Consider the following 25,241-nt stretch of genomic DNA (forward strand, 5'->3'; position numbering starts at 1 on the left):
ATTAAATCATACTATAAGTGTTGGTAAAAGCAGTATTTCTTTGAAATAATTTGAAGTGTAAATTTGGATATATCTTCTTTGAAGAAAAGCACCTTTTTGTATCCTCTGTCAGTGAACAGTTGTGAGGAAGAGACTTGGGGAAGAGGCTAGTATAAGGTATTTAAGCACTGTCCTATATGGTGCTTTTTCAGAGGTGAGCTAAAAACTTGTGTAGACAGAGGTTTCCAACATTTTGTTCATGGAGGGCACTTAATGGCTTGGTCTTCAGGTTCTGGTCACCCAATGAAATTAATTAGCAGTACAGTGTCCCAGTTTGATGGATACGATGTGGTACCTGCAATTAATAGGATACCAATGGCTTTGCAGGCTGTAAGTGATGTGGAGTGAATTCTGGGATTTAGTGGGTTGGGAAAATCTTTAGGAAAAGCCAGCATCCAACTTAGAAAGTAGCTGTCAGTGGTTCTTTGTCAAATTAGAAGGCTACTTCAGCTTGGGGTTTTCTGGAGTTTGTGCCGGGTCTGGGTTTTTTGTTGGTTTTTTTTTTTTTTTAATCTCCAAATCCCCCCAAACCCCTTGACAAATTAGAATAAAGATCTTGGGGCGGAGTTGGGGGGAAGATGGAAAGGAGAAAGGACAACTACGAAGTTCTGCAGCAAGGCCAAAACAGTCAGCTGTATAAGGACACCCTGGGAATGGTGTGCCTGGTAACAATTTGTAGAAAAGGACACGGGGTTATTATTACGAGGTAAACGTGAGCCATCTGTGTCATGGCATTGCAAAGGGGGAAACATACTGGAATGTATAAAAAGGAGCGTCATCCGTGAGATACACAAAGCGACCTGGATGCTCTACTTGGCAGAGGTGAGGCCTCGGCTAAAGCATGGCATGTAGTTTTAGACACTGCACTTCAAAAAGATGTGAATCAACTGGAGAGAATTCAGAGAAGTCACTGCAATAACTGGAGGTGTAAAACATGACTTAGGAGAAAAGACTGTTGGAATTTGTGATTGTGTGATTAAAAAGACAGAAGATTAAAGGGATAAACCAGGAAGCTTTCAGATACAAAGACCAGTGTAACCCATTCTGCATGTGTAACAAGAGTAAGAAATCTTGAGCTAAAACTGTGGTAATTTAAGTTTTATATTAGGGGAGAAAAAAACCTGTAACAATTCAGTGGTGAAATATATTGCTGAGGAAGCCCCGAGATCTCCCTGGTGGGAGGTTTTTGAAAACAGGTCAAATGTTCACCTGTCAGGAGTGATCTAACAAATAGTTGTTTTGCCTGATGGAAGAGGAATGGATTAGAGAACGTGCTGAGGTCCCTTCCGCTCTTCCTTCTCCTGCCCCGTGATTTCCCACAAAATGAAGTGTCTCATGAAGTGTCTGAAGTGGTTTAGTTTCAGCAGTTTTTGTTGCGTTCATGTAAAAGTGTGAGGTGGTCTGACCTCCAGTGAATCCATCACTGGACTGACTTCTAAATACGGACTCGTATGTGGTTGCAAATGCACATGTGTTTTTATACCTTGGACTTGGGAGTTGAAGTTTGCCTGTTTAGTCACCATTTATTTAGTAGTTTGCATTTTCATTGCAGCATAGCTGCAGCCAGTATCTCAGAGTCTTTAGATTTCTGTCTCCAGATACCTAAGCTTTTGATTTGACCCACTCTATTTGCCTTTCTGCAGTTCTTTACTGTTTTGCCACATTGGAGGATTAAATTGTATTGAACGCGCTAACCCTGTGTTGATATCAAGGTGCTTTGTGAAAACTAATGAATTAAGCCTCTCAGTATTCTGGAGAGTTTGATAAGCAATATTATCTTAATCTTTCATATTGAGAAACTGAGACATAGACATGTCTTGCTGTACCCTGCTTCATTTTGGGCAGAAGCAGGTAGGAAAGGGGAGAACTGGGGGAGCTTTGAAAAGAAGAAAGCTGAACATAAGTCTTATTGGACAGTTCAGACATCAGGGTTTGCAAATGGAGATAAAAGTGATTTATTTCCCATTCTTATTTTATAGTACAGATTTTAATATTAATACAGTATGTAATGGAATATAGTAGGCTTTAATCCAGACAATAATTCACTCAAATAATGCCACCTTCCTTCCACTTCTCATCAGATCTTTAACAGGCTGGATGCTGAAAGTGTGGTGGTATGATCTCTTATTACTAAGGCTTCCATATTTTAATAAATATGCTCATAACTGTTTAGAAGAACTTTCATTGAGTGATAAAGAAAGGGGCTTTTGGAGACCTCTTCCAGCACTCACCCATCACCTTATTCCCAAGGCAGGGTCAAATGCACCTATGTCATTCCTGACAGGTGTTTGTGCAAATGCTGCTTAACAGCTTCTGATTTTGGCTCTTTACTTTGTATTCTGCCCACTATGGAGAACACATAACCTCCTTTTTACAGAAGCTTTCCCTTCTGCTTAATCTGTCTTTTTCCGAATATGGTCTCTGAAGGACTATTTCCATTTATGACTTCTAGGTTTTCCTGGGTACAGCAGCTCTTCCTCTTCTACTACCTCCTTGGAAGGCAAACAGAATTACTCCAAGAAGCGGAACTCGACTGGCAGCAATAAAAAGGCAGTGACTAGAGTGTCTTCTGCCTCATCTAAAATTAGTGCTGGTATGGTCTGTTTTACTGAGGTGTATTGTCACAGGTGGGAGTTTACTGCTGTATTGAGTACTTATGTAGAACTACTTGTGCTGTTTCAGAATCTGAGATAGTTCAAGACAGACACTTGGAAAGTAGTTTAACCATAAACTTCAGTTTGGCAACTTTTAAAAAGTTTTTTAGAACATCTTCAAGAGGAAAACTGTTCTTATAATTGGTCGCTGTACCTTTCAACTGCAGAGAAAAGGTTGTAGTCCACAGTTTTCATGCTGAAGAAAACCAATTCTTTGTCTAGGCAAACTTTGCAATGTGTTGCCATGTATTAAAGGTACGCTATGTTAAAGATAGGTACTTTCTTTACCAATCGGCTCACTATTGAAGACTTTCTTAAATTTTAAAGATATAATTAAATTTTAAAGATAAAATCTCACTAATTTCAGATCTTGTTCCTCTGTTGACCAGGATTGTACAGTTCTTCTCCGACTACGAGGAAAAATCCTTTTGATGAAGGAGAAATTCAGGTTGGAGACAGAGTACTGGTGGTAGGACAGAGAACAGGCACCGTTAGATTTTGTGGGACGACAAAATTTGCACCAGGTATTTGCAGTACTCTTTGTGTATGTTGTAGAATCAATATGGAGTAGCTTACATGTGAGCTCATGAACGTGAAAAGAACTCCACCTTTTTCCTCACTCCCTCCAAAATAATTCTAAATTTACTGGTGTGTTTCAAAGTTCTTTCTCTCTGAAGTTTCATTGAATGTTTTCCTGGCAGTTGCATTAAAGTAAAAAAACCGAATTGTTTAAAATGTGACTTTTACTTGTCCACTAACGTGGCTTAATTAGAAGAAATATTTTGAAATATAGGATTGAAATTGTAGGTATTGTTACAAAGCTTTCTGAAAATCCTCAGTTTAGTCTCCATAGTTTATTAAGATCACATGCCTTTCTTTACTCCTTACTTTTTGTAGTAAGCCTTTTTGACAGCTCTCTTACAGTACTGGAACTCTTATCGTGTCATATACCTGTGTCATTCTCATCGCTTTGGCATCTTTAAGAGGGTAATTGTGAACATTTAAATCTTAACTAACAAACCTTTAGGTCACAGGACAGATGAAAAGTTACAAGCATCTCAAAAAGCCCCAAACACTACCACCATTTTCTCATCCTTCTCCCTTGCAGCTTCTCCCTCCCTTCTCCTTGCTAAAAACACACTGCAGTGAAGCTGAAGCCAGGCATTTTCAAATGGAAGCGAGTTGTTCTAAATTCTGGAAACTAATTTCTGAACACTATTTTTTTGTAATCAAATTCTATGTTCTTTATGTCCTTATCTATAATCATCTTATTGCAAGAGTAATGCAAACGCAGTTGGTAAGTGTTGGTGTAAGCACCTAGTTTACATGAGGTCCATTTGACCGATACGGCAATACTCTGTCTTGACACTTGGGGGCATCAATATTTAAAAAAAAAGTTAGAATGTCAGAATGCGAGATTGTGGTACAAGCTACGTACTTTTTCACTCTTGCCCCTTTCCCCAGTTTCATTGTAGGCAGTTCTTAAGACACTGCGATTAACAGATTCTGCACTTTAATGTGATCACTCTTACCTTCATGTTGGTGCTTACAAAGTAAACAATGAGAAAAGGACTGGTTTTCCAAATACACTACAACAAGTGTAAAATTAGAAAGCTGGTCGACTGTGTAAGTCTCCTTCCTCTCCACTCCAAATTACGGAACAAATTTTTTTTGAGAAAAACATGGTATTGTAAGAAGTGAGGATGGAAGGATGACAAATCTTCACCATTTGCAAAACCAGTAATTTATAGAAAATGTAACAGATGCATTCTTAAGTATTTCAATTTTAATATGTATCAAAGCTCTGGAAGTTACCCAAACTTTCTTTCTTTTGCTGCAATGCAGATCATATTATTTAATTCTAAAAACAGGAAGGGGAGAACTTCTGACATACTGAGCCCTTCTAATTCATAAGTTGTCATTCCTGAGTTTCTTGAGCTGATAATTAGAATTATCATTTTATCCAGTGCCTTAGTACCAAGTGACTTGAATTAAATTTTGAATCTCTTGGGGATAGAAAGCATAAGGACTGCTAATGGAGTATGAAATTTAGCACCTTTACATAATTAGCTCACATTTATCACAGGTTATGAATGATCAAGCTTATTAACATCTTGATGCCTATTCAGTGTTCTGTACGAGATGAATTGCTGGCCAGTTCCGATTCTTACACCCTTCTCTCAATATCGTACAACCAGCCTTGCAATTTGTATTAATTATAACTTGCTAGATGGAGAGAAGGAATGAATTAATATCAAAACTTTAATTTTACTGTTGATGATCTCAGATGAGGCATAAACCATGTGGTCAGAGGACTAAAGAGGGGAACTTGAACCACCACTGCTCTTCTCTTCTTTCTCTTTTTGTCAAATAGCTACTGTTATATTCAGTAACGTTCTGCTTGGCTTTACTATATAGATCAGAGGTTTTATCTTTTCTATATTAAGATGTTAATAATTTTCTTGAAAGCATATAAAAATTCTGAGATAATTATCTTCAGATTTATTCAGATATAAATTTTGCATAGTTACATAGATAGTTATTTTGTAATATATATATATTTACTATTATTATCTAGGCAATTTCTAACTAGAAACTGTTTTCCTTGGTGTGGGTGAATGCCAACTGTACCAACTGTCTAGATGAAGAAAAGCCTGTGGTCTTTTGTTCAAAATACCATGATTTTACTGTTTTGAAATGTAGGATTCTGGTGTGGAATTGAATTGGACAAGCCTCATGGGAAGAATGATGGTTCCGTGGGAGGCGTTCAGTACTTCAGTTGTCTTCCCAGATACGGTATATTTGCACCGCCATCTCGTGTACAGAGGTAAGCACTGAAGCTGTGGTCATGTTTGTGTTGCCAAATGCTTTCTTAATATGTTTCCAGTGGGAAACAAAGTTTGGCAGCAGATATGGGAGAAATAAATGTTTTCTTCTGCTAATGGAAGTTTATAACCTCCATTAAAAATCTGGTGGGTTTTAGATCAGCTTTTTGAAAGCAGAGTATAAATTGGAAATGCAGCTCCCCATTTCTCTTGCAGCCACTTCGTTTCATTCCAGGGCCTCCATTTCTGATACAGTCTGTGTTCATTAAACCTCCCTTTCATGACCCAATCCTGATATGCTGAGCTAAGTTTGGTTATAAAAGGAAGTTGCCCTTGGACATGACTGGAAATAACTATTCTCATTCCAGCTGACTGCACAGAGGAATCGAAGCATCCACCACTTTGTTTGTAGTCTCTTTGTTAGGTTTCAGGAAGAACATCCGAGGATTACTGTGCTCTTTCCTCCTGCAGTTGTATCTATAGTTACTCTGCCAGACATGTTTTTGCTTTTCTTTCCCTGAATATCCTAGCTCAGGCAAACTGTTAAAGTACTTGCCTCAAAATTATACATGCTCTCTTGCTGAGTAATAGGCAAGTAACTCGAAGAAACTAGTTTGCTCTGGGCCCCTCTTACATACCAGCCTGATTGCAGCTGAAATGTTAGTGTCTCTTGGGGGTGAATGGAAAAGGGAAAGAATCAGAACTTCATCAACATTTGACAAAGAAGGACTCCAGCAGTAGGTTTGTTCAGAGTTGAGTTGAAATGACTTCTTTGTTGTGTTACTGCTTTTCAGACTAACGGGTTCTCTGGATTCTCTCGCAGAGACTTCGTCGAGTAAAGTAAATCACACTTTTCCAGGTAGGACCGTAAGACGCTGTGATTTGGCTTCGGTACCCTGCCACAGGCTGCCTGCCATCCTACAGCCACAACCTACTGTGCGACGGCCGCTTTGCCGAGAGCATAGTAGATTTTCAAGGAAACCAAATGGCAGCCAAGAGTCTGGCTGGTCCCTTCCTAAAAACGTAGCCTGCGGAAGGAACTGTGGAGTACTATGTTGTTATTAACCCTATACTGGCAGAAATAATTATGTCAGTTAAGATGATTGACACTCTTCCCTTATTACTGTGTTGCATTCTAATCGGAGTTAACCATAAATTGAACCCGCTCCTTAACCTCAGTTGGGATGGATGTGTGTAGGGGGGCATCCATATGAAATTACTAAAACTTTTGTGAGATACTTGAAGTAGTTATTTTTCTTTTTCCTTACCTAAGCTTTTTATGAAAAGGCTGCTTCAAATTACCCTTGTTTAATTTCATTTCTGTCCTCTCCAAAAATTTGAACAAGTTATGGACACTTACTTTCATGAAAAGTTTCATCCCTTGTCTTTCCCTCCAATTTGAAAATTGTGTAGTAAGTATAGTGGAAGCAGTATAAAAAAACCCCACAAAGATCTGAGTTCATAAAGGTTTTGTTTGTTTGTTTGTTTTTTTTAAGAAGTCATACACAACTTTAATATTGAACTTTGCACTTAGGTTTTAGACGCAGTCTAAGCACCACTTCTGCATCTTCACAAAAGGAGATAAACAGAAGAAACTCCTTTGTTAGGTGAGTGTTCTGAGTTTAAAATACTTGGGTGAGCTGGCTGTTAGCTTTACTGCTTCTTGTTCAAAAGAAAATCTTTTTGCGTGTATAGTATCTAGAACCTTTACATGTTCATTTTTTTTCTTCCAAATGGACCAGTAGTAGACTGTTTTCCCGCATGTATCCAGGAGAACAGTCCTTGGATTCAGGTTGGCATTAAAATTGTTTTCCAATCGTTCATCACGGCAGCCTGTCCAAATTCTTGTATTTTCACACAGTTGGGTGAAGTTCCGAGCGTCTTGTTAAAGGGCTCACTTTGTCCTGGTGATCCTGACTGGCGCTTGCACGTTGAAAGTTGTTTTGGCTGAACTCTTGCAAACCCCAAATGAGATGCTTAGTACTGCTTAATGTACCAGCACTATCACCTACGGCAGGTATTGTAGATCTTAGCATCAGGTGAAAGGAAATTGATTTCCAAGTGTTTCAGACTGCCACATGTACTAGCCTGTTAATGCTATTACATGTTTTGCTAGTGACACAAGATCAAAACCAATTTTTTTCTTTAAAAGGGAGTTGAGGTTTTTTCCACGCACTTCCCTGAATTACAGATTTGCCCTGGGTGTTTTGTAGAAACAAGACCTTTTTTTTTTTTTTTCCCCTTGTGTTTCTAACTAGATCCAAGAGCTCTGTGTTACGGCGCAGCTGGAGCAACACCACGACAGCTACCACTGAGGGACCAGTGAAGCTGCACGAAGGCTCTCAGGTGCTTCTGACCAGCTCCAATGAAATGGGGACAATCAGGTACATTGGTCCGACAGACTTTGCGCCAGGGATATGGCTCGGACTTGAACTCAGGAGTGCCAAGGGAAAGAATGATGGCTCTGTGGGGGAAAAGCGCTATTTCACCTGTAAGCTGAACCACGGGGTCTTAGTTCGACCCAGCAGAGTAACCTATCGCGGCATTAATGGGGCAAAACTTGTAGATGATATTTGCTGAGCCAAAATGTGCTCATACGTAGGAAATAAGTATTTTAAAGCACACAAGAACCCCATCTAGAATGCAAACTTATTTTTAAATTATTAAATCTGCATTTGCGTTTTACATATATAAGTATATATATATGTGTGTGTGTATATATAATATATATTTTAATATATATATTAAAAAAGAGATAAAAGAAGTTCAATCGCATTAATAAGTAAAACCACTATTCTCTTTCTCTTACTGAAACAGCCCTTGCCTGGGAAGGTTATTGCAATAGCATCTTGGGTTTGAGATGCTGTATTATTGGAATAATGTTCCAGTTAGAGAATGCAAGTATCTCCAACCTTCTCTAAAGTTGCTTTGTGATTCATGCAGTATTTAAACGATTTTCCTCCATGTAGTAATGTACTGATAATGCTTTGCGATTGCCCGCTTTTGACAGAGGAGGTGGTTAATGAGTGACATTAGTCTGGTTACCAGGCACTTTGTCAATTCCAATACCAGCTGCTAGCAATAAGAAAGAAAAAGAAAAACCCCAAACCCCTTTTTCAAGCAGTTGCGAAGTATTTTTACATTTTATTGTTCAGATCCCTCCTCGTCTTTCCCTCTCCTATTCTCCCTTCTAGAACGCAAAAGGGCTGATAAATACAAGTATTTGCAGCTATCCTTGTGAACAGCAGCAATTAAATAAAAAGCCTTTAAAAAGCACAAATATGCTGCATGTCAGCCTGTATAATAAAAAGCACTTTTTGTTGTATGCATTTGTAGAAAGAGCTACATATAAGAAGCACTCTTTAAAATAATGCACTTTGCGCTCTCCTGGAGAGCTTTCCCTCACTTTTAAACTCTTTTTGTTTGGTGTGCTGCAGGCTGTGAGTATCACAGTTTTTAAATGCAGATAAACCCAGAGCAGAACTATACATAATAGCATCATCATAAATATTAAGTCTGTATAAATACAGCATGGTAATTCCTGCCAGTGGTATGGATTATATGCAGGTTTTTCAAGCAAGCTGTTAACGTTATTTGATTAATTTGTGATACATGTTTCTTTTAGTTTCCTTTGGAACAGTTTCTAGTATAAATTTTTTGTGGGAGTTATGATAAAACTAAGGATAGTTTTAGGTACAGCATTGTAACACACCTTGATGTGACATTACCTGCATATCAGCCTTTTAAAACTGCTAATATTTTGTCCATGTTTTAAACATACAATGTATTTTAATTGCTTAGTATATGTAAACGTTATCTCATCAGGATGGTTTTGTGTTCCAGAACAATCATTTTATTCTTAAATGATCTGCTTGCTCTCTTACCTACTTGAAGAAGTGACACTTTAAATTACATCATAATATCCTATTTTTAGACCGAATTCTGCTGCTGTTACCTTCTTTTAAATATTGCTGTAGCTATTTTTCCTGAGCTATATTTAAAATAATGCATATTGTATTCTAACTTACTTATGGGAATTTTTAATTGAATATAAAAGCTGTAAATTTTGAATGTAAAAAAAATTGATGCTTTATATTTGAAGATGCAGATACTTAGTGATGTACTGAACTTTACTTTGTCCAATATCTGTTTCTTGCTGGTATTAGTAAAATGAAACCCTGGTGAATAGTATGGCAAAAAGAATTTTCATTAGGTCGTTACAGAACATACATCCTCTCACTTCTGTTCTCACATACACATTAGGCAACCAGGACGCAGCATGGAACAGCAACTGTAGAATATAAACCAGCAGTGTTTATATCTTCTAGCTATGAACTGCCCGTTGTCAAGCAAAGCGTTTGTACAGCATGTTTCACTGGTTTGTCCCAGCCTTGTGCTCCTGGGTGGGCAGTTTAGTTTCTGTGATGAAACACTCATTATCAGAAATGATGTTTTTCCCTGCCTGGCACGATGGAATGGATGTAACTGCTTCATCTGACGGGGAGCTGGAGTTCCTCAGGAGGTACGCAGGCGAGTAAGTGTGTGGGAAGGCAGCAAGCTCAGGCAGTTTGTTATAGTCACACCATTTCTGTGTCGCCTGTCTTGCAGAGATGAAGGAATATATGAGAATGACCTCTTTCCAAGAGTTTTCTGATGCACTGGTAATTCTTTTTTTTTTTTTTTCACCAAGGGGGTCAGGCTGCTCCTTCCACAGCTCTGTAGCTACGCCCAGTTCAGCTGGAAGGGGGGTCTCAGTGGCCTGGGCTAGCAAAGCCTGCAGGACTTCATTGAATCCTGTCTGATGGGTAGAGAAGAGGGCGTAGGTACTGTCGGAGCAGTGCTGTAGTGTGCTTGCCCTTCGGTTTCAGCTTCAGCCAGCTGCACGCTTCTCCTGAAGGCTCTGGCTGTCATCAGCTCGAGCACTGCAGGTTAGAGGAGCAAGTCAGGACTGTTGTCAGTATGGAGCTGTTTTGGTAGCGCTGAGAATGTTCTGTGAGGAAGCACAAAGCACCGTAAATTTATGCAGCCTGAAATAGAAATAAATCAGTCCCTCCATTCCACAAGGGATTACTGATGGCTGTCTTCAAGTTGGTGCTGTGAAGGGATTTGTGCTTCCCTAAATCCAAGGTAAGTTGCCATAATCCTTTTCTCCCAAATCTTGCAGGAGGACACTTCATGTCATTAAAAAAAAAATCTGAAAATAACTGTCAGTGAAGTTTGAAATTAGGTGTTTTGCTGAGGTGTGTATGATCACAGCCCCAGACTCATTAGAAAAAAGACAAATGATCCCCAAAGTCCCTATAAACCGTATAAATAAAATATCTGTTTTATAAATAAATAAAGAGATGCTACCCAGCAATTCTGTGCTGCCTGTGCAGACTTTCAGACTTGTCCTTGTTGCATGTCTCTGGGGTTCAGTTTCAGAAAATGTACTTCTCGGTGCTCTTGGTAATGAAATCTTTCAAGCTTTGTTGGACACTGGCTGGAAAAGAGGGGTCACAGGTGTGACAGGAGGAGGAGAACTTTCTTGAGGTGTCCCAGGATGGGGATTTCATTTCTAGCGAGTTCAGGCCAGTTGGATTCAGTGATTGTTCTGCAGATGTCAACAGTAATGGTTTTCTGGGCAGGGAGCCCGTGCTTTTAAAGAGTTGCTATCCAGCAAGATCTGAGGCACAAGGATCCAAAACTGGCACTGCAGATTTGCACGACATAACCTAGTTTCTCTGACAAGTTAGTTGTGTTACCTGTGAGAGTGTTGCATAGGTGGCAAGTCCAGCCTTTACATCTCATGGCTTTTACAGAGGTTATGTTTTGCAGAAGCCTTGTCAAACACCAGGTGGAAACTGAAACTGCATCCTTTTTCCTACCTCACTGCAGGCAGACAGCTCTGGAAAAATGGAAATTAGAGCAAAGATTGCCAGCCAGTGCCAGATTCAAACCAGTGTGTGGTGGCTGTTGGTGACTAGCTCTACACCTAGAGGAGCAGTTAACAGAGGGAGGAACAGAACGGGGAGGGAAATGGGGGAAGAGGAGAGGTGCCTGCCAGATACCTGCTCAGGAAAAAAGTTTTGTTAACTAAACCACAGCACTATCCTGCGGGAGAATGAGGACGTGGATAAGCAAGTGAAAGAGAATAAGGTTTATAGCTAAGTCAGTCCTAATTTCAAGGACCACTTCTTGAGAAAGCAGCTACCTATGGCATAGGAGTGGTACGGGGAGGGGAAAAAAGTGAGCACGTCAGGGCAGGAGCTGCCGCTTCCCCTGTTTGTCACAGAGCTCAATACTGGCACTCCACGGTATTAAAATACAGCTTATAATAAGACCTACTCAAAGTCCATGTCCAGATTCAAAGACAAATGCTGTCTTAGGATAGAAACATTTAGGAATAAAGACACCCAACTGCTCTCTTCCACTGTATACTTTGTTCTCTTTTTATACCGGCCAGTTCCCTGTAGGTAAAAGCCAGCCTTGGTGGTTTGTAATGGAAGGAATGGTGCCTTTCTCTGTAAGAAGCTGGGAGGTATGACACTCGCAGTGCCAACAGCTCTTAAACATGCTGCTGACAGCCAGAACAGCAGCTCTCTCAGTTTACCACCACCCCTGCTCCTTTGTGTGTCGGTGTACCTGCACACTTCTGTAACTTCACCCAGTAAGAATTGATGTCCAGAGACCTCCCTCTGACGTTGATCCAGTCATTACACAGCCCAACACAGAGAAAGCCAGCTACAGTCATTTTATTTGTCTTCATGCCTTGTGGTTCACTACACTTGTTTACAATACAAATACACTATTCAATACAAAATACTCAATGACCATATATTAGTATTTTTCTTCATAATATCCCTGAAGTGCACAGGCCCTTCCTTTATAAACAATGTTGCATAAACTGCTGTACATGAGACAGACACTCTTATAATGAAGCTTGTTACTAAAAGAAGCCAGATGCAGACAATGCAGACATTTTCCTGTGATGGGTTTAACTTTGGGACAGACAAACAGTGGTGTCTTTGCTGCTGTGAAAGGCTGTTTTATGCTATTCCTATGTCAAGGTTCTTCTCACCCAGAAGATCAGCTCAGTAACAGGAGCAGACACGCAAAGTTCAATCCTTCATAGCCTGTTTCCGACCTCTGGCATCACGCAGCGTGTGAACGACTGCGCCCAGCGCTGCTGCCGCTGCTCTCGCGCAGCGCCCGCGTCCCGTTGTGAACGCCCGGGGGGCAGCCAGCGGCCCCGCGATACCACACCACGGCGAAAGCCCGACTCGGCCACGTTAACACAGCCCCTGCGCTGTCAGCCCGTGGTGCCTGTACCTCCCCTCGCCGCTGCAAAGCCCCTCTCCTGCCCCCCGCTCCTTCCCCTGCTCCTCCAGGAAGCAGAACCACCCACACTTCCAGGCACACGATGGAGAAACAACGTTCAGTGGTGAAAAGGAAGATGAAGGGACAACTAGAAAGGCAGATAAACAGGCATCCCAACCTCGGTTACCTTCAGCAGCTTACAGCGTCAGAAACCTACCTAACACCTATAGGAAACAGGGAGCATCCATATGGAAATAAGCCATTTTCAGAGTATGAGAGTGGTAGCACAGGATTTTCCCAGTCGTGCTTTACGTCCTGTAGATCACACTGCTTCCCGCTTTTCCACTGTAGGGTGAGGAAGACACATAAGACCAGAATGTAAATATTGTCAACAAAATAGATTAACAGTCTTAGAAACAAGTTCCTTAAAAAAATGTACATTGTCTCAATAAATGATATTAAAAAAACCCCAAGTCATCGACAAACATAGCTAAGAGAGTTCAAATAACTTGAATTTTTTTCCCCTACAACACAAAGCCTAGCGTGGAGGGGTTTAATAAGGGAATTTGGGATTTACACAGGCCAGGGTGCTTTGGTCTGCTGAGCTCATGGTGACTTAAGCCCCTGCTGTCCCCTGCAGCTCTGAGAACTGAACTGAGAAAGGTGAACCTTTCTGGATGTAGAAATTAAAAATTCCTACTTCAGGACTGGACAAAATGCTCTTGCTAATAGTCTACAGCTTTAGGACATGTGCTAGAATGAAATGGCTAGAAATTAGAACAGAAGAAACATGAACACTGAACACTTCCAGATGTTGTAAGAGAAATGCTAGAGTAAATCCTATGAAGTACCTTTTTGTGCAGACGTTAAGCCACCCCACCCTTGCAGTCTGTTACCTTCACCCCAGCACACAGAGCTGAGTTCCTGTGGTTTCCCTCTGCCCTTCTTGGCCTGTCCCTGGGACAGCCCTTCCCAGAAGCTTCTTTCCTACCTCACTGAACAAGCTGCTGCTGGTAATTTTTCCACCCAGGGCAAACCTGTGTGGCAGCTGCTGCCCCCACATGCTTACGGGTTAAATGGGATGTCATTTGTGAGCCCTGCAGCTAAACTGAGCTGGTGTAGCAAGTTGTAGTGCCCGAGCATTGTTATTCTAGTGACAAACAGGTATTGAGCAAAGCTTTCTTTGCACCATCCCAGTGATACACATAAAACCTTGCCTTGCCACTGAAATCCTGGCAATGCTTCGGCAACAGGGCAGATGCTTGAAGTCAAGAGATGCAACTGCAGAATGACCAGGAAACCGATTTCGATGCAGCCTGCGCACAAGTAGCAGAGCACCGCTTGGTCCAGGCAATTAATTAATGGAAATAATTTGTTACTGATGGTAGTATTTGTTTTCTAAGAAAGAGGACAGGCAAATGCACCAACCCTCGCTTCTGAGTGGCGATATTTGACTAGCATCGCTATTTACAAAACGTTTTTGCAAACTGGGGTCTGTGCTTGGAGAGCACACAGGGCTACCAAAATAAACGCTGTAGAAGAGCTCAGAGATGTTATGGTTTTCTACATTAAAAACAAGCCCAAACTAGATTTCTGAATTCCTCTGAATCCCAAGAGTTAAGAGAGCAGATTTAAAAAAAACAACCAGCAAAACCCAACACAAAAAAACCCCACAACAAAGCATTTTACACTGGAGACACGGGAAGGAAGCTTACTTTGAAACCAGCTGCTGGTGCTGAACAGTATTTATCTCAATGCACGGTACCCAGCAGACTGGAGAGTTTCAGTAGTAATTCACCATCTCCCCTGACCAGAATTATCTCCTCACGTACCCCATAGTTAAGACACAGTAATGTGTTTAGCTCCTTCATTTTTTACAACTCCCATTCTGTATTTCAGTTGAAATTCTACGATAAAACAACTGCACAGCACAAGCTGCAGGGCAGTCATCACGCTAGCACCGTGGCTGGGGAAAGCCTGCCTTTCCCCCTTCACCCCCACAAACTTATAATTATCTCTTGCTGCTGGTGCTTTTAAAGCTTCTTTAGAAACGCTACCTTTAACACCATAACCTGGCAGCTTATCTGCATTTGTGCAGCATCAGAGCTGCTGCCCCAGATCCAAGAATTAATAATTTCAGCTAGTCAAAGATCATGAACTTTGCAACTTTTTGTTCTTGCGTATTCTTTAAGAGCACTCATCAGTATACAGGTCAGATTCTGTCCTCAGTAACACCTGAGAGGCAAGGCAGCAAAAATTCAGAGTGTGCTCCTACGCAAAGAAGACCTAAACAAAACAGTGAGGAGCCTCAGCCCTTCTGAAAATGAGAAAGCTGGAATATTTAAATGAAAAATCGCTATTATACGTGAATAAGATACTAGTGTAAGAAATTGTTCTGATAGTGCTTACCTCCTGAATTAATCAGCTTTCCTGAGACTCTGGAAAACTACCCCATTGAGGTTACTGATCTAGAGACCAGTGTGACATAACACAACCCTAACTAAGCTGGGCAGAACCCCTCCCCAGTGGCTATTTCAGGACAAGAGCTTCGAGCCTAATAAGCCTGGAGATCACAAATATTCTCCAAGTTCAGGCTGAAGAAGCCTGTGTGCAGCAGCAGAACACCGAAGCGTGACCCTCGCTGGCCCCACGCAGCAGCGGCGCGATGGATCGCAGCAGACGAACACAAAATTCAGAGCAGCCCCTGACTCAAGCTTCCCAACACAAGAGCACAGCCCCGTTAACCAACCACCACACACACCTGTGGCATTCGTCTGAAAAAGAGGTTTAGTCCTGTGTATCAGAGATGTCGGAAAGGCAAGTTAGGGGAGCACACTACCTCCCCCCTCGTCTTTTTTTTTTTTTTTTTTCCAAGGGTGGTGGCCCAAACCAAACCCTCCATTTCGATCTGCACATCTCAAAGGTCAGGAGTATGTACATGCGGATTCTGGTTTGTTCCCTTATGAAGACGGGAAGCTTACCTCAATGTTTGGATCCAGGGTCACATTCAGGGTCACGTCACTGAAATGAAGAGTCTCGGACTGAAGGACACCTCCACATTCCTTTGCTGATGCTCCAGTATGCCCATTTCCATGGAAATAGACACCCCTTTCTTAGCTAGCGTTCATGCTAAAACAGCTCCTTGCAACCCTAAGTTGAAGTTACTAATGCACATCTTTACACATGAGTTATTTCCTACATCTATGTTTTGACAATACACTTAACTGGAATATTTTTCATGCACAAGGTGTACAAAATGAGTCAATGCGGTGTTTGTCTTTAAACCACTATCGTACACATATTTTGTTAAAGGAACAAGGGTTCTAAACCCTTCAAACAGAGACAGTATCTGGCATCCGGATTGTGGCACGATGTTGTCTTCCGCCTTTATGTTGTTGTTTGTACAGGGCATGTCAAAGGCTATTGTAAACCTCTGAGGTGTGCGGGTGGCTGTCCATTTTCAGGGCACGGGGAAAGGTTCTCTCACGACCATGGTCCTTTAAAACTTCACCTTGGTTCCACTCCACACACACAAGTTCCTGATGAAGGACAATCCTACTTTTGTAGGACAGAAGGAATTTACTCAGTTTTAGTGCTTAAGCATGGGAAAAAGAAACCAAAACAAAACCCCAGCCAAACAGCGCCCCCCACCCCAGAACGCCTCATAGCATCTACACCCATCCTCTGTGCTTCCTCTCCTCCCGCTTTCAAGCGATGCAGTATGACCAGTGTCTTTCTATTGCCCTGCCAACACCCCCACAACCGCTGTGCATTCAAGGACTTTCAAAGACGGGACTGTAGCTGGAACACAACTTGGGAATGATGCCATCACGTCCCCATTCTGTGCTGTTGTATCCTTTTTTGGTTTGGCTAGAGGATGCTCTCCCCAAACCCACTACAACCTCTGCCAGCTGCAGGAGATCTCCAGGTGTTCCACAGCAACCACAAGTTTGGCACGGAAAACCCCAGACATGAAACACTCAAGGCAGTGAGCCGCGGCTTGACACTTAAGCAGAGAACGCACAACTGAGAAAAGCTCACAGGAAGGGCATGACAACAACCATGCGTATGAGTTGATGCAACAGCAGCTGGGCCTTGCAGTTAACATCTGTTTCCTGTATCCTCCCTCCCCCTTGTTTCTTTTACTGTTTCGGGGGCTCCGATGATTTGAAGCCGCTCGGGTTAGTTGAAGTTACAGCTTCGAGGGTGGCACTTTTGGAGCAAGTTGGCACAAAATGGAAGGTAATGCTGTCAGATCCCTTGCTCGTGGTGTATTGGGTAACAGGACATCTCTTCAAGGCTCAGGGGCCACGGGGGGAAAAGTCAAGAGGGTCGAGGGCTCTCACGGCCCCTGCTGGGTTATGTGGCTCTTGCTTCTAAGGACGGGGTCCTCGTAACTGCTCGCGCAAGGTGGCGTGGAGGCTTCCAAGGGTAAGCCCTGCTGTTGGTATCCGTAGTTGACATTCCCACAGGGGAAGTGGCGGAGCCTAAAGAGAGGCACTTCTTTAACGCTTGCTGTTAGGGAAGATGGCTCTAATAGCAGGGAGGAGCCTGGCAGCCTGCCAGTCACAATGTTGGGCCCCACAGTACAGTTTCCTTCCTGTCCCACATTCTCCCTCTCGGGCACCTCCTTCTCCAGCAGAGAACTGCTTTTGCTGGCCTGCTTCTCTGCAAACCAGGAACCGTAGGTTGGATTCCAGAGGTTGGTAGGCTTGTTTCTGGAGCCCCGGCTTTTGTGCAGCTCAGAAGGGGGATTGGACTGGGCATAGGCCATGTTGATGTGTCCCCCCGCTGAGGCTGACTGCACCTTCCCCAGCACTGGCGGTTCCAAGGCTCCCACTTTCCCTAGAGGCTTTCCAGCAGTGGTGGCTGACGGCAGGGGTGGTGGAGATGGCAGAGTTTGTTTGTCATCCTTTCTGTCTTGGTGCGTGGAGACCAAGAGAGGAGGAATTCCTTCTGGATCGTCGGGGCGCATCGCTACCTTCTCCTCCTCTTCAGCTGATGGGCCATATTCTACTGGCAAAGCAGTGTTGATGACATCTGGATCCTGCCGGAGAGAACAATAAGAATTTCTCAAAGTCTGCTACCATCACGCAGACTCAGACTTGATTAAAAACCCGACACATCTGATGGCTGTCATGCCATAATCCCAGAGCATCGTCCCCACTACCCAGAGCCCACATTCCATGTGCAGAGGATGCTGACAAAATGCAGTTAGCTGTGAGATGCAATGGGATACCCTTAAAATCGAACTCTTCACAAAAAAGCGACCCTAAAACTCACCACAAAACAGCAGAGGCACAAAACCAATGAAAAACATTTTTTATGTCCAGTCAAATTTCCTGTGGGAATGTTGTTTTGAAATCTATATCATCTCGAAGTTCATAACATTCTCGGATAATATTGAGAAAGTTTCAGCCATGAAAGTATTGCCTCTACTCGACGAGGGAGGAATGGGAATGCAGACAGAAGGCAATACTGGCAGACCCCTTGAAGCCCAAATCTGTAGGGACTGCAGTTCTGAGCTATTTAAGCAGTTGTGAAAATTAAACTGAGAGAAAATGTGGTGATCTGGGCAACCTTTAAGTATTGCTAGATGCCACGGCAAGCTGTAGATAGCACAAAACAATGCCTCCCAGTCCCAGGGTCCAAACACACTACGAAAAACAGACCAAGCCTCCCAACCAGCGAGGGAAAGCAAACTGACTGAGGCAAATAACTGTGTGAGGCCACACAAGAAGCCTGCACTGATGCAGGCAGCAAAACATTTTCCAAACTACTCCACTCCTCATAAACTGAAAATGGTGGTAAAAAAAAAAAAAAAATCTGATTTCAGCCTGGAAAGCCAGCCACAGCCTTGCCCCGTTGCCTAGCCTTGGGATCCCCACGCCTTTAGCATGGCCGTCTCCGCCTGCCTTCTCCAGCGCGGTCAGATTCAGAAAATTGCCGACAGCTGCAGAAGGCACCCGCAAAGGGTGCTCTGGGCCAGGACCACTTCTGCTCAGCGCTGCCCATGTCTTAAGGGTTAACCCTGGCACGGAGGGGCTGACCTGAAGCACGTGAAGTGCGTACGAGTGCTGCCCTGTCTTAGCTCTTCCGCTTGTTGGAATCTGTGCCTTTATAAGCAGCAGCAGAGCTACAGGTCTGCTATTTGTAAAGCTGTGTAAGCCTGTGCCTCTCAGCAGTGAAAGACAAGAAGGATCAGCCACCTGATGAGGTCAATATCCCAGCCACCAGTCCCGGGCCGACATCAGCCTCCCTGGACTGCTGACTGCAGTAATGCAGTGCTGCCTCCTCATCTCGTGTTCTGGCTTGCCTAGACCACTCCTCAAGAACAGCCCTCTCCACCCATCTCATTTGAGACAAATGAACATCGGTACCTGAGTGCAGTACTCAATCCTCTCCAGGATTATGGCAAAATTTGGCCGGTCTTCAGGCTGGTGCTGCCAACACTGGGTCATAATGCGATAACTGAAAGAGCAGAACGGGAGATGCTCATAAATGGCAGGTCCTGTTGGTACATAACAGCTCGTCACTGCAGCTTAGAAACCATAAGCACACATCACCACTCTGACTTCTAATAAATAAGAGTGCTCTGCCTTCCCCGGAGTCGGACAACTGATGTACTGGGAACCACTGACATGTGGCCACCAGTGGGGTGAAATCCACAGCACATCAGAGAAATAACTCACCCACCCAAAATCCCTTGGACAATTCACTAACAGCAGGAAGGGAGCCCAGTTTTCCCTAGAAATATTCCCACAGAAATATTGCATCATCTCTGACCAAACAAGCGGTGGCCAGTACTTCTCAAAGGGGCCTTGAATTATTCTCCAAAACAGACAGAAAAATTCAATAGTGGAGAAGTCACTGGCACTCAAGTCCAATAAGGCAGCTCAGCTACGATAACATCAATCTTAGAAGTCATTAATTTTTGACGAGAGAACAGCATTTGAAACAGAAACTTATTTGCATGAATGTATCAAAGTTAAAAATCTCATACACAGGGCCAGGGCAGTTTTTAGGTGGATCCATCCTTCCTCCATTGGTGACAAACTCCAGAACCTCCTGGTTACTTTTGCTAGGGTAGGGCATGTATCCCAAAGAGAATATCTCCCACAGCAATACACCAAAGGACCTGAATACAGAAGCGAAGGAAAACAAAGTGAAGGGTACAGGAATGGCCATCACCGAGGGGCAATGCCCTTGGGTGCAGCACTGTCAGCATTGCTCTTTGCAGTCTGTGCTCCAGCAGCTTGTGGAAGTCACCGCTGCAGGATTCAGACATAAATAAGCTGCATAGTTGAATGGGGACCTGGAATCTAATGAATGCTAGTAGCTGACTGTTAAGTGAGTGGAGCCTATGATATAGGTAGGTAAATACGGTTGCTTTGCCCTTGTACTCAGCACTGTTCAACTAGACATAACAAATGTGAAAGTCGGTTTATGCTGGGATCAGTCACTGCTGGAGACAGGGCTGAGTGGAGCAGTGGCCTGATCACTTATGACAAACTTTTCCTCTTGAATAAGCTACCCTGTGTGAAATAACACGCCAGCAATTCCCCACTGATGCTCTGAGCCTCACAGCCCCCATCTGTAGCTCAGAGTACAATACAAACATTGCCTAGCTAACACCACAGCTCTGGGCCTGTGTGCTGTGGCCTGCAAAGCCCTGGGGACAACGGCTGGGACAGGACCCCGTCCAAAGCATTCATCTGGTCAGCTGCTTGGAAATCACGATCTTACTGATTAAAAATGGAAAGAGCTATGCGCAGCAATGGGAAGCTCTTCCACTTGGTGCTGAGACTGGCAGCAGCTCAGCTGTATGACAGAGTGTACCTCCACCCCCCTGCTGGGGCTCGCTCAGGATCTGTGTCCTGACCACCAGCCCCTTCCTCTCCACACATGCCCTGAGCTCTTCCCTCCTGCTCACCCGGTTTCCCTGCCTCTCCTCTGGCCACCAGCAACTCAAGAGCTCACAGTGCTGCTGCAGGCCAGGAGAAAGATGAAAGCCACACTACGTGATGCCCTTCTCCCTCACTGGCAGGATGGATCCCACCTGCAGTCTCCCATGCTGCTTTCCTCAGTGTGGAACTAACACCTTCCTCCCCATAGCAGCAAAGCAGCGCCTGCATCTGCCTCAACCTCCCTTCCCTGCCTGCTCACCTCCCTGGCAGCACCTCCCTTTGCACAGGTCTGATCTTTCTGTTCCCTTGTCTCCTCCAAGATTACTGACTCTGAAAGACCCAGCTTATCTTTTTAGTAAAGGAGAAATGAACAAGAACACGTGTTTTTTACAAAATATTCACACTTTACAAAAAGGGTTACAACACAGACAGACCGGACAGAGAGGGAAAGGAAGCTCACCATGTGTCTGTTTTTGATGTAAATATCCCTTCCATGAAAGCCTCAGGAGGCATCCATTTGACAGGCAACATTGCACACCCACCCTTCCGGTAGTAGCTGGCTCTGCAAAGAACAGACAAAAAGACTCAGCTAAGAATTCAGAAAATGCCATTGATTTGGGATTTTTATAATTACAAGTATTAAAATTATGAGCCAGAGGAGAGACTAATTTAGGTGAAACAGCATGGCAGAGAAGATACTGAAGAGCTCCATTCCTTCACACAAAAACAGTGGAAATGGGCAGACCATGGCAGAACTGCTCTAATCTCCCTCGCTTTAGGCCCAATCTGGTGAACTCAAGTTATCCCTATCTGTGAGCATACTCTTAGTGAATTACTCACATGATACACTGTGGCTGGCAGAGCCATCTTCCTGCACTTTTCAGCCACAGCAAGATCTCCATCTCACCTCATATCTGGTCACCTTGATCATCCCCAACAAAAGTAAACAAAGCCTGTCCCACATGCATCCAGTCTAAAGTACTGCAAGTGAAATCCAAAACCCTTTGTAAGAGCTTGGTAAGGAGGATGCTTGGCCATTAGAGCTGGGGTAGTAGTACAAAAACCACCTCCGGTGCTCCTAAAACAGGAATTACATCAGTCCTTTAGTGTCCTCATCATTTAAAATAAAACGTACAAGCCCCAGATCCTGCTGACAGCTCCAGGAGGCTGCTCGTGCAAACTGGTATCACTGTTCATACCTACACAGCCTGAGCATACAAAGGATATTCCTGGACACAGAAACATGGGCAGACTTCAAAGGCACCTTTGAAAGCTCAGCACCAAAGTGTTCATCTTGGCAGCCGGTTGTGCTGACTGTGTGAGTGTGACAGATGCTACTTTGTCCCAGCAGAGTCCCACCTGACAGCGGGGCAGAGTGGGGGCTCTTTGTGAAGGGAGATAGAGGAGGGGAAAAAAAAAAAAAAAGCAGCTCTGATACACTTGCATTTCTGAAGGTAGCACTCTGTTTGCATCACCTCAGGCTGTGATACTGTCAGATCTCAAGCTAAGCAGTGCCAGGCCTGGCTTAGTAATTGCACAGGAGAATCCCTGAGCAGGAAAAACAGAAGGCGAGGCACTGGAATAAACAGTGCGGGTGACTGAGTACAAGGTATTCCTTCCTCTGAGTCAGAGGCAAATCAATTCCTCAGCACAGCAGGACATGGTGCTGCACTTCTGGAGGTGCTATCTGGAAGATGAGATATCAAACTGCAGCCCTGACTGCTCGTGGTCATTAAAGATTTCCTGGCACTTCTTGCAAGAGCAGAGTAGTTAACCCTGTGTCCTGGCTGAATTCCAGTTTGGGTGATTACATTTTCCTGACCTTCCTCTGCACCTTCCTCCTTTGTCTGCAGTAAATTGAGGAGATTTACTGATGACACCACACCAAAGGGGCAGGGGTAGTATCAAGGAGAGAGATTAAACTCATAATGATTTGGGACCACAAAACAAAAGGGCACATCAATGCCATTCGCTGTGGAGAAAGTAAAGACAAGAAACTGAGGACAGAGTACAAGAGGGAAGAAAAATGCCTTCAGTGACCATCAGACTTCATTACCCAGAAGAAAGCTGTCAGGAGTGGGAGAAGTCTCCAGAGCACAGTTAAACTACGGGTGAAGGCAAACACCAAAAAGCATTAGCTGGGATTCAGCAGGGTGGGATCTCTCTACTCTTGTTTTGCTAGGGTTACATGGAGCAGCACACGAGCCTGCTCTCCTGCACAAATACTGCTCCTCCCTCATTTTAGCGAGCTTCCACTTGCAGATACCCTGGACTTAGCTCTGCTACCTGTATATATCCCGGGCCATTCCAAAGTCTCCAATTTTAGCCACTCTCCCAGGCCCTCGACAGGTAAGGAGGCAGTTCCTGGCAGCAATATCCCTACAAGGAAAGGGAAGAAAAGCAACAGAAAGAAAAGAACCACTTAATCATTCGACAATTTTGCAAGCCAGAAAGAAAACAAAGAATAGTACCTACTTTCCTGAGCTGCAGAGAGCCCACAACAGCCAGAAAAGTCAGTGTGCATGGGTAACTAGTGATGTCCCAAATTCCAATCTACCCCAACAGCAGGAGCAGTTCTGCTCTTCAACATTTCCTCTTTAAACTTCACGTAACATCTTCCAGCGGAAAGGATGGGCCTTCTGTGAGCCTCCCTTTACCCCAGGAGCTATTTTTAAGTCTCTAAGGAGTTGCAAGCAGTGGGGCTGATTTCAGCAATGTACTAGTCCCAACACCAAGCTACCTGGGGAATGATCCACCGACCTGTTCCTAGCGTGCTTGTTCAAATATTGTCGAACAGGTGTCGTACTGGCAGAGACAGGAGGAAAAACAATGTGCAGGTGTTGCTCTAAAGACTGAGGGTATGGGCCTGAATCTGTGTATGCGGGTAAAGCTCCAGCTCCAGCTCTGCTGGGCTGAAGTAAACCTTGAGATCTGAATAACATGGTGGCATACCTGGTGGGTAACTCTTTCAGAAGAGTGAGCTACAATCTCACTCTGCTCATCTCTGCTTAATAGGCAGAATTTTAGACACTTGCCTAACACCCTGTTCTGCAGGAGCAGAGTGATGGTAGTCACGAGGTGTTGCACTTACGGCCGTACTTGTACAGCCGTTCTTTGAGAGGGAGAAGAAAAGAGTTCCAGAAAGAGCAGAAAGGCACAAAGCAAAATTCGTGACGGGGAGAGCTTTGAAGATTTCTGTCACGAGATTGTGTTTCCATTTGCAGAGTAGCCAAACAGGCTGCACAAGTGCAGGCACTGAGGCAGAGCCTTTCGTAAAGCTACAGACCTCTGCAATCTGATTTATAGCACCTTTTCTGTTAATTGCTTCTATTATTTTGATTTTATCTACCTTGTTTAAAGGTATCCAGCCACTAGAGTGCAGCAGGACATAAACATACCAAGCAGGGCATTACAGGTCCATGCTGGCCTACACAAGCCATGCCCATGCTGACACAGACCGTGTTCACCCACCTGTGGATGAAGTGGTTCTCCTCCAGGTACTGACACCCACAAGCAATGTCACGAGCGACATGGAGCAAGTCCAGCATGGAAAGGGAGGAGGGCTGATTCTACCGAAAGACAAGGGACAAATGTGGGTTAAAAGCAAGAACATGGCATGATTCGTCACTGATACAGCGCTGGGAACTCTCCAGCAAGTGATGTAGCTCAGATGTTAATACACAAAGGGATTACAAAAATACGCAAGAGAGCATTCATATCCATGAACTATGCAAAGGATGTGCAGGCACAATGTCACACAAATCCCAGGGACAATCAGAACAGCTGGATCTGACTTTCCAGCTCCGTTGGGATGCCCCTGTGCAAATTTCCACCAGTTCTCATGGGAGATGCTTCTGAATTTTCAGCATGATTTTTGAGGAGATCTGTAGCCTGAACTGGTTCTCACTCAGTTTCTTTCTATTATTGCTAGCTCCTCTCTAAAGTCACCTTGAACAAAGAGAATGACATTTTGTATAATGGCGTGAGTCACATTTGCTCTTTCCCTCCTCCACATCTGTGTGGGTTTTATCTTGCCCCTCAGAGCACTGGCACAGGTTTGCGTAGCCAACGGCTATGGAAGACTAAGGCTGCCAACTCCCTGCTCCTGCCCCTCTGATGAAGTCCACAGCCCTTGCCAGCAGGAGCCAGACGCTTTAGTGAAAAAGGCAGGCTTAGCACCGGCTTGCGTTTGTTGGCCTCTGAAGCCAAACCATCAGCTTCCGCACTGAGGTGTGAATCAGTGATCCCTGTCGCCAGTCCTGTGGGGGAGGAGGAAATCACTGCTGCCAGCGGGGCGATGACAAACAACTGGGTGGCAGTGACTGCTTATTCCACAGCAGCCATTTGCTAGCTAAGTGTCTATCTGTGGCCTTGGTTATTGGACCAAACAAGCCTACCCCAGCCCCTGGGTCTCCCTTATGACACCCACCATTCTGCTCAGCACCCAAAAGGCACATCTGCCCAGGGGGCTCCCCCACTGATGAACAAACCAGCACGGGTTCTCCAGTGACAGGGAC

At 43.9% G+C, this 25,241-nt stretch overlaps 2 protein-coding genes across 9 annotated transcripts in view; one reads left to right on the forward strand and one right to left on the reverse strand.

Moving 5' to 3' along the window:
* CLIP4 (CAP-Gly domain containing linker protein family member 4) overlaps positions 1–9,704 on the forward strand; it is a 32,586-nt gene extending 22,882 nt beyond the window's left edge. For all 8 annotated transcript variants that reach the window (XM_074817725.1, XM_074817729.1, XM_074817728.1 and 5 more), the window contains 6 exons: positions 2,492–2,632; positions 3,083–3,217; positions 5,397–5,520; positions 6,313–6,377; positions 7,053–7,125; positions 7,777–9,704. In XM_074817725.1, coding sequence (XP_074673826.1) covers positions 2,492–2,632; positions 3,083–3,217; positions 5,397–5,520; positions 6,313–6,377; positions 7,053–7,125; positions 7,777–8,098 — 860 coding nt within the window. In that variant the 3' untranslated portion in view covers positions 8,099–9,704. The remainder of the gene's footprint in view (positions 1–2,491; positions 2,633–3,082; positions 3,218–5,396; positions 5,521–6,312; positions 6,378–7,052; positions 7,126–7,776) is intronic.
* Positions 9,705–12,235: 2,531 nt separating this feature from the next.
* ALK (ALK receptor tyrosine kinase) overlaps positions 12,236–25,241 on the reverse strand; it is a 320,348-nt gene continuing 307,342 nt past the window's right edge. Inside the window, exons 24-30 of the mRNA XM_074817734.1 lie at positions 24,196–24,293; positions 23,011–23,103; positions 21,185–21,286; positions 19,821–19,955; positions 19,198–19,288; positions 15,799–17,864; positions 12,236–13,162 (exon numbers count right to left, since the gene is read on the reverse strand). Coding sequence (XP_074673835.1) covers positions 17,160–17,864; positions 19,198–19,288; positions 19,821–19,955; positions 21,185–21,286; positions 23,011–23,103; positions 24,196–24,293 — 1,224 coding nt within the window. The 3' untranslated portion in view covers positions 12,236–13,162; positions 15,799–17,159. The remainder of the gene's footprint in view (positions 13,163–15,798; positions 17,865–19,197; positions 19,289–19,820; positions 19,956–21,184; positions 21,287–23,010; positions 23,104–24,195; positions 24,294–25,241) is intronic.

This window comes from Strix aluco, chromosome 3, assembly GCF_031877795.1.
Source record: "Strix aluco isolate bStrAlu1 chromosome 3, bStrAlu1.hap1, whole genome shotgun sequence".
Lineage (NCBI taxonomy): Eukaryota > Metazoa > Chordata > Aves > Strigiformes > Strigidae > Strix > Strix aluco.